Below are 12,356 nucleotides of genomic sequence, written 5' to 3' on the forward strand. Positions count from 1 at the left end.
GATCAGGAACCGTTAGGCCGATCCAAAAGCCGTTTGAAGCGTATGAGAGGGCTTCTTGTCGTCTCTGAAAGTCCTGTGATTCATATCTGTAGGTCATTCACAATAATTGCACTGATGAGAGAAAAATGGTGTGTGGTGAGCTCAGTAATTTTTCAAAAACCTATATTAAACACTGAGGGGGAGCGTCAGTTGGTCATGTCCCATCACTTTGCTCTGAAGCACCTGGACAGAAAACCGTAAGCTCTAGAAAAATTTCGAAAACATTTTACCGGAGCAGACATGCGGTGCTATTTCCTGACCAACTTTCATACCAATAGCACAAGTTTTACGGCCATGAGAGCGATTTCAAAATTATTTTTGGGTCAAAATTCCACCCTGTTCCTCACTCTAAAAAAGCGGCAGTTGGTTTCAGTTATACTCTAGGTTTCGGCAGTTGGAAATTTCGCTCGTTTTTCGCTTTTTACGTCGCCATCGTAAGTCCGATCCCAAATAAAAGTAATAGCAATAATGCCGGCATCGAGCCGCACGATTTGATACCACTTTTGTGGTTGGGCACGCAGTGGTACGAGCCGCATTAACGGTGATGGATGAATAATAAATAATAAAGAGGCGTTCTATTGGGTGTAGAACAATAGGTGCCTGCCATGCAATGCATGGAGGCAGTACTGACTTGCTTCGCAAGTCAGTACTGCTCTCCGTATGCATTGCTATGGCATGCCCCTAATAAGAATAAAGAGACATTCTATTAGGTGTAGAGCAATAGGTGCCTGCCATGCAATGCATGGAGGCAGTACTGACTTGCTTCGCAAGTCAGTACTGCTCTCCTTATGCATTGCTATGGCATGCCCCTAATAAACAGACATTCTATTGGGTGTAGAACAATAGGTGCCTGCCATGCAATGCATGGAGGCAGTACTGACTTGCTTCGCAAGTCAGTACTGCTCTCCTTATGCATTGCTATGGCATGCCCCTAATTACAATCCACCATGTACATCAGTTAATCATTTTGTAAGCTACAAACATATTATAATCACATTACTTGTTTTTTAAGCCTTACCACTAGATCCAAAGGCCCTTATAACTTAGCTATATTTGGTAAATAAAATGAAACTTTCTTCTCATTACTCAAGTCTTATCTTTCAGCTGCTAATAAAGTTAGATAACGTGAAAGAGAGCAAGTAAACATAAGATTCACAATTTTAAAGTAGAACGTAGCTTAGCTATCGCTTGTTCTGGAAAAATTGAGCAAACAGAAAATGTCCAATAAATACACATATTATCACATAGGCCTATATAGACTGTAACTTACCAGTCTATATAGGCCTATGTATAGGCCTATATAGACGTACACTCTCATAAAACCGCAAAACTACCTACGATCACAACTTCTGCTGATCTGCACTGCTTCTTCAACAGCATTTTGAACAAAATATTACTCACGAAACAGTCGCACCACCTAGTGGCGAAGCTAAGAATTACAATACAATCTTCAGAACATTTTATTCCTGTTACTCTCTACTCTCTATTCCATTTTACTCTCTTGTATAGAAGTTGGCAACAATGCTGACGAGGAGCTTTGCGTAAATAGGTAGTCCTTTGTGTAAATAAGCGTTTAGGCTTATTTACACAAGGACTGTAAATAAGTCCTTGTGTAAATAAGGACTTACACAAGGACTTATTGCCATGGGAAATTCAAGAATTCTTCAAACTTGCATAAAATGCACAAAGTACTCCAGGTATGTTTTTGATGAGGGAATAACATAATATAAAAAAAACGTCGACTTTATATAATACCCCTCTTTGGGCCTGGTTGGTCACGTGGTTGGACTCACATCCCGTTCTGTGTGGAGCAGCAGCTCCCGTCAGTTTGTTCTATCCTGTCGCAGAGCAGCGGCGTCGGGCTACTCACATTGGGCCGGGCATTTCAACTGCGCTTTTTAAGCGGTGGACTAAAAGCACCATGGACAACAGAAGTTACGGTTCTGGTAAATATCCACAGATTTTGTAGTACTTTTGTTCTTAAATTATTATTATTTTTTTAAAGTAGCTCTCTGTGTTACCGAATGGAAAACAGCTACATTGTGCTTGCTGGGGTTATGCACATTTGTAGTTTCCCAGCTAAGCTAGCCAGGCCCACTAGCTGTAGCTTTAAACAAAGAAGTTAAATGTTGCTAACGGACGTTGTTTGGCCGTTTCTATTGTCCATAATTAACCAGGCAGTTTTAATTCAAACTTACGATATGTTGCTAGCTCTACCGTAGGCCTTGTCGCTAGCATGAACGTGACAGCACCGTTGTGGTTAGTGGTCATGGTTCTGCTTTGCTGTTTTTTTTTTTTTTTGTTTATTTGTTTTTTGTTTGTTTTTTTTTTTTTAGCTGCGAATAATATAGTGGTGTTGTGTGAGGATTATAGCGTTCAATATTTAGAACTGGGCCTGGCATTTAAAAAGCCCAAGTTTAAACACTGAATGTTAAAATGGCCGCCTCAGTGCACAAGTGAAATTTAAATGTATTGTCTGGTCAAAATACTTGTTAGAGCTTTTGTGCTGGTCAGGTATTGGTCCACCATTTGATGACGGTTATTATAAAATTGAATATTTTTCTTTATTTTCCTTCAATTTTGTGCAACAACATTTTACAAACCAGTCTTAAGTAAACCAAGGTATGTTTATTTTGTTGGTTTCCTCATACATACGCATTTCTTTTCTTTTTTTTTGCAGGATATTCCAGTTGGGGAGGTGGAAGCTCAGGAAACAGAGGTGAGGAGGTTTATAAACCTTACTATCAGACTGAAGTGAATTGTTACACATTCTCATTGCTTAAGCATATTTAACGCGCAGCTAATGCATGCTACAGTGCGTGTAAGAAGAGTACAGTTGGGCAGTATAGAGTGTTGTGCGATATGCTTTAAACTAATTCATGTTTACCAGAACTGAAGAGAAGCTAAACTGATGCACAGTGATGTTTCACTTAGCAAATAACTCACAACATGCTAGTGTGTATCATTATCATTTTTCATTTGATCAGTAATAAATCAACTGAATAAATCAATTATCAAAGCTCAACGTTCGACGCTTTAAACAGAGAAAAATTTAGCACTGTGACTCAAAATTAGTTTAAAACTTAACGGTAAACTGTTGAAGCAAAGTGAAATGATTATTACAGGGACAGTGTTATGTAAAACCGACCTTTTTTTTAACTTTACATCATGTTATAATGTTATAACTCCCTCATCAAAAACATACCTGGAGTGTTCCCTTGAATCCTTAAGTCTCCCGTGGCAACCGTTCAGCTGTGCAAAACGCCTGGGTGGACCTAGCCCCGCCTCTATGGACAAACCTCCTTCTCTGAACTGCAGTTTACAAGCCGAGCTTCCGCATTGCATAGCGCCTCTCTGTCACAACTCCCTCACTCAGCTCCTTCAGACTAGCCAGCAGCAATTAGCAAACACCTGGTTGAGATGCTCGTCTGCTGAGCTCTTCATATGAGCTACTTCTCAGCGTAATGCTGGTAAAAATGATGCTAAAGGGTTAATGGAGGAGCCATGTTGTGATGGCTTCATGAAGTAGGAGTTTCTTAAAGAGACAGAGGCCCAATTTCAAAGCGTTAAATTACAAGGTCAAATTTGATTTATGCAGCATTTCTATATTAACTGAAGTTAACATAGTTACTTGATAGTGCTATGTCACAATGTGCCTGGGAAATGCATCACACTGCCTCTTTAAAATAAAATGTCCAAGCCAATCTTTGATATTAAGGGATGATTCTTGTTTTTGTTTCCGTTCACTTTTGAAGGTTCTGGTGGGTTTGACATGTATGGAGGAGGAGCAGGAGGAAGTTATAAAGACTCCGGAGCTGGAGGATACGGAGGTGGAGGCGGCGGTGGTGGCGGCCACATGAAGCGAGGGCCGTCAGGAGGATCTATGCTCTCATCCTCTGGCACACACGCAGACGCAGTCATTGCCAAGATTAACCAGCGCCTGGACATGCTCACACAGTTAGAAGGGGGGTTTAGGGGACCTCGAGGAGACAGGTAACATTGTTTTTCCTTTTAGTTAATTTATTTTAGATTAAATACCACAGTATATATTGTAATGCACAGCATAGGAATGGTTTGACGGATACCTAGTTATGAGTTCATCTTGATAAATTAGAATTTATTTCCATTATTCATTTAAACTCAGTCGTTTGATTACACACATAAGGTAAGCTTTAGTTTATTTTAAGTTAAAAAAAAATCCCAAAGACAAATAAAATGTTGACATTACTCGTATTAATACAAATTTTTTCAAAGTCATTGTTAAATTAATCAAAAGCAATTTTTTTTTTGTTGATAAATTAAGAACCAAAAATCTGAATATTCCCCAAGATCAGTAAATAGATGTTAAGGCAAAAATGTTGTTATGACCTTTACAATCACGGGGATAGTTTGCTAATTTAATATATGTCCAATAGATGGTCATTGATACTCTCCACAGGGTTTTAAAAAAATCACGAAAAAGTTGAGTGGAAGAAAAAAGTCCCAATACAACAGGAATGCACAGAAGTAACGATGATCATTTTCTTAAGTGATTACACACACACAGTGAGGGGATGTTACTGTGTGGTAGTGTTTAACTTTGTGAATGAATTTCCTGAAATTAGCTTATTTCCAGTCCAGTTTATTGAGCTGACTGTCAATATTCATGGGATAAAATTTGCTCTGGCTGGATTACAAATGATCCCATTAAGTTTTCTAGTGCCACTTTAAACATTGACAGAAAGATCCTGTATCTTTTTTTTTTTTTTGATTTGATCTTTATTGATTAAGAAAAACGACAACAAAAAAACAGCTGTAGACACTTGTCTTTGTGTAGTGCCATGGGTTTTTGTTGGAAGTGGAAATATAAATCTTTCAATTTGTTTATAAAAAAAAACAAAAACTTTTCTTCTGAAGTTAGGCGTTCCTTTGAGTTTCTCCCCAGACAATTTTTATTTTCTGGTTCGTTTCCCTCATCCTCCATGTGACCTAACCTGTGTCCCGGCTTTAGGTTACCCAGAGCGATGAGTTTACCGCTTTACTGAGACATTATTTATGAATGACAACCCCTTCTTATATACATTATAAATATATCATCCCATTTCTTTGGTGTTCTGTGTAATCTGCTCACATCTCAGGATGTTTCACTGCTTGCCCCTGTCTGAAGATGTTGCCGGTGGAGTTTTCTTTCCCAGCCTTTAGCCAGTAAAAACCCCAAACTAAATTGCATTTCTTTAATCTGCAAGAGTTTAAAGTCTAAAGGCTGACCACAAATTGAAAACTCGCTAGTTTCAGATCATCACGTTTTGATCTAATGTGGTTCTTGTTATTTTTTTGCATACATCTGGATGTGACAGGACACTCTGAGAAAGCAAGATGATGGAGCAGAAGGAAAGAGCAGGTGGAGAAATCTCCATCCTGGCTTGCCCTCCCTGCCTGTCTCGCTCTCTGCTGTGCTATCAACCCTCTTCCCTCCCTCCCTTCCTGCAGGTTTGACGAGTACGAGTCTTTCGACTCGCGCCCCTCCGGGCTCTCCTCCTCCCGAGATCTCTACAGATCTGGCGGCGGTAGCTACGGTTTTGGGGACAGCATGCTGATGAGTCAGCGAGGCGGCTCCGGCTTCGGAGGGGGAATTGGGCTCGGGGGAGGAGGAGGCTTTGACAGCCCCTCCTCCTCCTCCTATGGCGTCGCCAAAATGCGACCGAATATGAGAGACTCCTTCGCTGGTGGCCAGGGAGGCGGCTCCGGAGGCGGCGGATGGGTCGGAGCCGGCCGACGTTCCCCCAGAAGGGGCGGGGGCGCCGGGGCCCGAGGAGCCGCAGGAGGGTTTGGCGGCCGCAGGTCCGACCCCACCCCACTAAGCGGGGGTTTGCGGGGAAGCGGCGGTGGGGGCCAGTCCCACCGGGGCCACTCTCCAGGAGGTGGTAGAGGCAAGCTCCCATCCCTCCTGTCCAACCGCATGTACCCCGAGAGCGGTGGCTTCCAGGGCTCTGCTCCGGGGCCTCAGGACTTTCCCGGGAGGCATTTTGGAGGGGGGCCACGAGGCGGTCGCCAGCGAGGCCGCAAGAGACCCCTCATCAAAGTAAGTACCTCCAGCCAAATGAAAACCCCTCCCACCCCACCACCTCTCAGACGCTGGGCGAATGCTGAGCCCTCTCTGACTCCCTCCTTCTTTTACTCTTAGCTGGAACATTAGCCCAACGTGCTAATCCATGCTAGCTTTCCAACTACAGCAGTTTGTGAAATATAACACAAATAATAATAACAATAAAAGAAATGTTTGCACTTCTAAAATTCATCTACTTTTGATTTTAAAGTGGCCTGAAAAGTACAGTGAAGTGCAACAAGTTAGTCCCAGCTGCTTAATGCTCTCTAATTAGATACATGTTGATTATTTTTCCACTGCAATTTTTTTTGTTCATTTGTTTTTAAATATATACCATTTTTAAGTTGAATATTTTAAAGAAACATTTACAGCCTCGTTTCTTTGTTTTAATGTTTTCAACTAAATTCACACAGTACTGCTTACTAGCTAGGCCTCTCTTTTTTTTCTTTGGTGAACTGCACTAATTGTTAAGCCGGAATGGGGCATTCATGAACCGTCTGGAAACTAGAAAGTTATTGGAAAATAAAATAAATTTGAACTCCTGAGTAGGCATGGGTCGGTATGAGAAATGTTCCTGGAAAAGTTTGGAATTTCATGTGTATTTTCCAGGTCCGGATAATTGTAGAAAAGGAGCTCTATTTCCAAACTTTATTTATTTTACTCTAAAAAGTGTTATTCAAACGTCCGTTTCTTGATCCTTTCATCTTGCCGTACTGATTTGTCCACTAAATATTTGAATATTTGAGCCATCTTTTATCAAATTATACATCAATCTTTCTTTGTATCTCTGTTCATCCTGTTGTTTCTCCTTTCATGTTTTATATCTTTTTATCAAACCATTTTTTCATTTGCACTTTAAAGTTATCCTAAATCGAAGAACTGGAAATAATTTGGGTCTGAAAAAATCTAGAATTTTCTCACAAATGAGCAAGATTTCTATGGTGTTGACTCCAAAAATCACAATTATGTATCGCATTGTTTCATTTTTACATTTCTACTTAAATCACAATTAGAAAATTTACCAGTCTGTCATAAGCCATAAGCTGCGTTTTTATTGGCTGTATAACTTTGTAAATTGAAACTGGAAAAATAAATTTTCTTAATGGAAACGCTTACATTTTTTTTCCTCAGCTGTCTCAAAATTGGTGTATTTAGCAAAACTGCAACGGAAATTCTTGCCACATTAACAAACTTAATCACGTGGGATTTTTTAATTCATTTATTTATTTTTTTGCATTTCTTGTTAATGGAAGCGTCTCGATTGCAAAATCTTTGGCATTAGCGGGATATCGACAAATGTTTGTCATAGAAACGCAGCTAATATTTCTTTGAATATTTCTTTAAATGTCTGCTGAGTAAATAAGGCACTTTTCCAGTGCTGCTCTTTGTTCCATAACAAAGAGCAGCACTTTGAGGTGGGCTGCACAGCCCCACCTCATTCAGAATCACATCAAGTCTCCAGACCACAACTATAACCGGAAGGTACGCTTTCACTGAAACCTGGTCCGATCACTTTTTCTGGCATGAAAGGGAGTTGAAACAGTAGAAACTTTTATAACGGAGAATCTTTCGTTATTGTTTGAGCCCAGTAACTGGCCCATGCCTAAAGAAACTGAAAGTCAGACGAGTTCAAAACGCAGATGTGTAGTTTGCATGCCTCGACTGGATTTCTGTGAGGAACTCTCAAGACGGCGAGAACAGAAATGCAGTGCGGGTTAAAGTCTAGAAATATGTAATGATTTTATTTTATCCTGCCGTGTCGTTTTAAATTGGCTTCGCAGCAGCAGATGAAGCCACAGCGTGACGGACAGAAAAAGAGGAAGACCGGAGGCGACGAGCCGGAGTCGAAGATCAACAAAACGGAGGGCGAGGAGAAGGAGGGAACGCAAGGTAACTCCTCAGAAATCCCAGATATGATGATGTCACGTTTTAGAGAAGTTTTTGCAGTCTTGTCTCATCTGTCTGTGCATATTTATTTATTCTGTTGTAAACAGATGAACCAAAACCAGAAGGTGACGACAACAATCCGGACCCTGCTACTGAGGTAAAAAGGGAAAGCTTTTTGTCTTGATGCTAGATCCTATTTTTCATTTTTATTTATTTTTCTGAAATCCATATTTATTTATTTATCGGTTTATTGTGACTGCAATCAAACGCCCGTGTGAACGCTTTGACCCCAGTGTGACCTGCATTCACAGAATGAGAACAAAGACGTCATACATCACTGCACATCGAATTAAAGACGGATGCCGCCATCTGTGGATTAATGTTTTTTCTTGTATAGTTGAGCAGTTTTGGTTGCTTCAGCTATTGACTGCAACATAATATATTACATCTGGTTTCTTCTGGAGTAGAATTATGAGGAACATGACACATCCCACATTTGTTGACTACAAACATTTGCAAAACTACTAGATGTGTGTGATTATGAAATATAAAAAGTGTCACAAATTGTTTATTTTTTTCTCTTTTTATGAAAAGATTGGAAGTGGGCTTTCCTGCTGCCATGAAAAAGTGTAATATGGGTCACATTTAGCAGAAATGAAATCAGATTTGAATGCTGTTCTGTGCAAACAGCATTTCTCCCAGGTGCACATTAAATATTAGTAGTTGTGACATTAAGACAAAGTTTAAACACTTGCACATAAAATTAGAAATTACTGTGAGTAACAAACTAAACTTTATATTTGATCAAATTTTTTTTTTTTTTTTAATACAGGAAGCGACTCCCTCTGAAGAAGGGAAAACTGGTAATTCCCAACACTAGTTTTTAACATTTTTGTCAGAATCTATATTTTCAAGTGTGAACTTGTTTTCATTTGTGTTACGTCTGAACTGTTGATCAGCTACAGCCAAACAGGAGGAGAAGAAGAAGCCTCCGACCCAGGGACAGGAGAAGCAGCAAAAAGCAAGGAAGAGAAGAGGCTTCATGGACAGGTGAGGGGGCGGGGCTTAAATAAATGAGTCTGCTTTCTTTTTCTTTACTCTTTTTTATGTGAGCAAAATAGGCTTTTTCTTTACTGGAAATGTTTGAAAATTCTTCATTTTCTGGATATAAGTTTATATGGCGCTTTTTTTTTTTTTGTTTTGCTTTGCCTGACATCACTAGTTTTGATTCGATATTTTCTCTCTCTCTCTCTCACGGCAGATTGATGTTTGCATGTTCCGTCTGCAAGTTCCGCTCCTTCTACAAGGAAGAAATGGACGCTCATCTGGAAAGCCGCTTTCACAAGGACCATTTTAAGTTCCTTTCAAACCAGCTGTCCAAACCGACCACAGACTTCCTGCAGGTGGGGTCGCATGGTCATGAAGTTCATTCGCAATTTTAAAAAGCAAACTGGGTTCCTATTCCTATTGATCCGTTTCCTTCAAATCCTCATAAAAAAATGTTGTGTGTTATTTTGTAGGAGTACATGCAGAACAAATTCAAGAAGACGGCAGAGAGGGTCGGCCAGTTAGAGAACCACAGCGCCACCATCTGCCAGATATACAGAGAGCAGGATCTCACCCGGGGTAAGCGCTTCCTTCGGCCTTTTGTACATCAGAACGACGACGCAGCAGCGGTGTGTGCTGATGTTTTGTCCTGTGGTTCAGAGCTCGGAATGGAGCACTTCATGAGGAAGGTGGAGGCGGCGCACTGCGGAGCCTGTGACCTCTTCATTCCCATGCAGCCCCACCTCATTCAGAAGCACATCAAGTCTCCAGACCACAACTACAACCGGAAGGTACGCTTCCACTGAAACCTGGTCCGATCATTTACAGTATTGTTTCACACCTTGATTTTAAACTTTTCTTTCTTGAGCTCCAATGGAAATTGGAAAACATATTAAATAGTTTTAAAGATCTTCAGATTTTTTTGTTTCATTTTCTTCTGTAAAGTTTTTATTTTTCTAGATTTACTGTTTTGGTTTATTTGTAAGTGTTCTATGGATTCTTGATATTTTTCATGTAATGTCTTTGTTTTTGTTGCCCTTCGTGTAAAATCTGTAAAACCTTTGTTTTTAAGGGCATGATGGAGCAAGCGAAGCGTGGCAGTTTATCAGTGGCTCGAAGCATCCTCAACCACAAACTGATTGGGAAGAAACTGGAGAGCTACCTCAAGGTATGTGGATAATGTTTATATTTACATTGATTTTATTCTTCTTTTTTTTTACTACTATTTTATTATATATTTTATTTACTGTATTTGTTTTGCTATTTTTTTTTTTAGAATTTTTTACTTACTATTATTTTGTTCACCTTTACTAATTTATATTTGCAATTCTGTTATATTTTTCATATACTATCTTGTTCTGTTTACGTATTTTTGATTTAATTGCTGTTATTTACTATAATTTTAATGTTTTATCTACTGTTGAATTAACTGTGTTAACTATTGTTTATTAACAATTGTTTTATTTACTATTTTAGCATTTTATTTACTGTTTTTTGCACTATTAGATTTGTTTATGTACCATTATGTTTGACTATTTTTTATCTTTTTATATACCATTATTACTTTTATTTTATTTGTTTTCTTAACTGTTAATCATTATTTTTTTCTTCACTATTACTGAAATGTAAAATATTTGAATATGAAAAACTCTTTTCTATTCCTAAAGTAATCGTGACTATAATTTATTTTCTTATTACCATTGTAGTAAATGTGCATTAAAGTATGTCTCGTTGCCAGGGTGAGAACCCGTTCACTGGGAACCAAGATGAGCACGACCCGGAGGACTCCATGGCGATGGACGTGTCAGAGCTGGAGCAGACCGGGGAGGCGGCTGAAGGTCAGCCAGAAAACCCAGAGGTCAAAGATGAGTCTGTGGCTGAAGGAGAAGCTGCTCAGGAGGCAGAGGGGGAACAACCACCAGCAGCAGCAGCAGTAGCTGCTGCTGCTGCTGCTGCAGGGGAGGAAGAGGAGAGGATGGAGGATGAAGAGCAGCAGCAGCAGCTGGAGGAAGAGAACCAGGAAGAAGAAACGCAGGAAAACCATGGAGCAGAAGAAGGTTTCGAGATTGGCGAGGAAGAGGAGGACGAGGGATACGTAGTGCACGATGAAGGAGAAGAGGGATTCCATGGCGACGAGGAAGGAGCAGAGGAATGTCAAGAATGAGCTCTCCTTCCTTCCTGTGAGCGTTTTAATGTGAATATATCTGGACCAGCTGCTGAATCAGTCCAGTTACATCAGTTGTACATACTTCTGCTGTTTTTCTTTGTTTTTTATTGCATTAGGAATAAGTTTCCACTTCAGGTACTACTATTCACTAAGCTCGACTAAAAGTGGCGACGTTCCTTTAAGCAGCTCTGATGCATGACTGCGTTCCAGTATGTTTAAGATGAACTTGTAAAGTAGCTTTTTTTCGGGACAAACAGGTGGCCTTGCTGGTTCCAGTCTTAAGTCGAATAATAAATGCTTGTGCTGTCTTCACTCTCAATGCAACAAAAACTTGGTTTTCTTTTTTTTTTTTTTTTTTTTACTTCAAAGACAATATTTGTGAAAATATCAAACTTTTGTCCTTTTTGTTGAATATTTCTAATTTCTTTTACAAGCTATCAGTATTGTAATGTTCCAGGATGTTTTTGTTTTTATTTTATTTTTGTAGTTGCATGGTGACCCAGAATTGACCTATTTGTGATCTGCAACTGAAATTTTACAGCAACGTGAGCTTTTTAATCTTCCAGTGAATTTAACTGTTGACATTCAGAATAGATGGAAAAAAGATGTGACTATTTGTTTCAACTGAGAAATAAACTTATTCAAAACAAATCTCTGATTCTTTGCCATCTTTCAGGATTGTTTTATCTCAGTGTCTCCCAATTAAACTTGAACTTAAATAGTTCCTTTAAACATTGAAGTTTTGAATCTACATTATGGTTGAGTGTTTTTGTGCTCTAACTTTTTACGCAACCGTTATTTATTGCTTGAGTTTGACCTATTGATTAAAAATTGTTTGGATTTGAAGTGATAATCTCAAAGTAGTATATAATTAAGTGTAAGGTGAAATGGTTTAAGAAATTATCCCAAAATACAAAGTGCAGCATGCATATAGATTAGCCTCTTCTTACTCTGATACTCTCAATAAAATCTAGATCACCTTACCTTCAGATGTCACCTTATTAGTAAATTGATTCCATCTGTTTATAAGACATTTTTCACACTACAACTATGGACCAGGTCATTTGGTTTGTTGCATAAATTTCCAATAAAAAAATAACGAGTACATTTAAAAAAAACATTTTAACAATA

At 39.2% G+C, this 12,356-nt stretch overlaps 1 protein-coding gene across 2 annotated transcripts; it reads left to right on the plus strand.

The window, feature by feature from the left end:
* The first annotated feature begins 1,596 nt into the window (after positions 1–1,596).
* On the plus strand, positions 1,597–11,876 carry akap8l (A kinase (PRKA) anchor protein 8-like). Of its 2 annotated transcripts, XM_008426596.3 has the most exons (14): positions 1,597–1,736; positions 1,854–1,985; positions 2,720–2,758; positions 3,795–4,032; positions 5,509–6,100; positions 7,906–8,014; positions 8,119–8,168; positions 8,844–8,874; positions 8,971–9,061; positions 9,273–9,414; positions 9,532–9,637; positions 9,719–9,849; positions 10,131–10,226; positions 10,797–11,876. In XM_008426596.3, the coding sequence occupies exons 2-14, from the start codon at positions 1,961–1,963 to the stop codon at positions 11,220–11,222; spliced, it is 2,076 nt and encodes a 691-aa protein (XP_008424818.1). In that variant the 5' UTR covers positions 1,597–1,736; positions 1,854–1,960; the 3' UTR covers positions 11,223–11,876. The 2 variants fall into 2 exon arrangements, with proteins under 2 accessions (XP_008424818.1, XP_081459105.1); XM_081602979.1 differs by lacking the exon at positions 1,597–1,736 and having other exon boundaries at positions 1,814–1,985; positions 7,909–8,014.
* The last annotated feature ends 480 nt before the right edge of the window (positions 11,877–12,356 follow it).

The sequence above is a fragment of the Poecilia reticulata genome, chromosome 1, assembly GCF_904066995.2.
Source record: "Poecilia reticulata chromosome 1, P_reticulata-male-v2, whole genome shotgun sequence".
Taxonomy (NCBI): Eukaryota; Metazoa; Chordata; class Actinopteri; order Cyprinodontiformes; family Poeciliidae; genus Poecilia; species Poecilia reticulata.

What these genes read in the sequence shown, in the direction of transcription:
- akap8l (XM_008426596.3), top strand. Translation starts at nt 1,961, where the DNA reads ATGGACAACAGAAGTTACGGTTCTG. An exon ending in TGGAAGCTCAGGAAACAGAG is followed by an intron (nt 2,759 to 3,794) that starts GTGAGGAGGTTT and finishes TCACTTTTGAAG; the next exon opens with GTTCTGGTGGGTTTGACATG. An exon ending in GGAGAAGGAGGGAACGCAAG is followed by an intron (nt 8,015 to 8,118) that starts GTAACTCCTCAG and finishes TGTTGTAAACAG; the next exon opens with ATGAACCAAAACCAGAAGGT.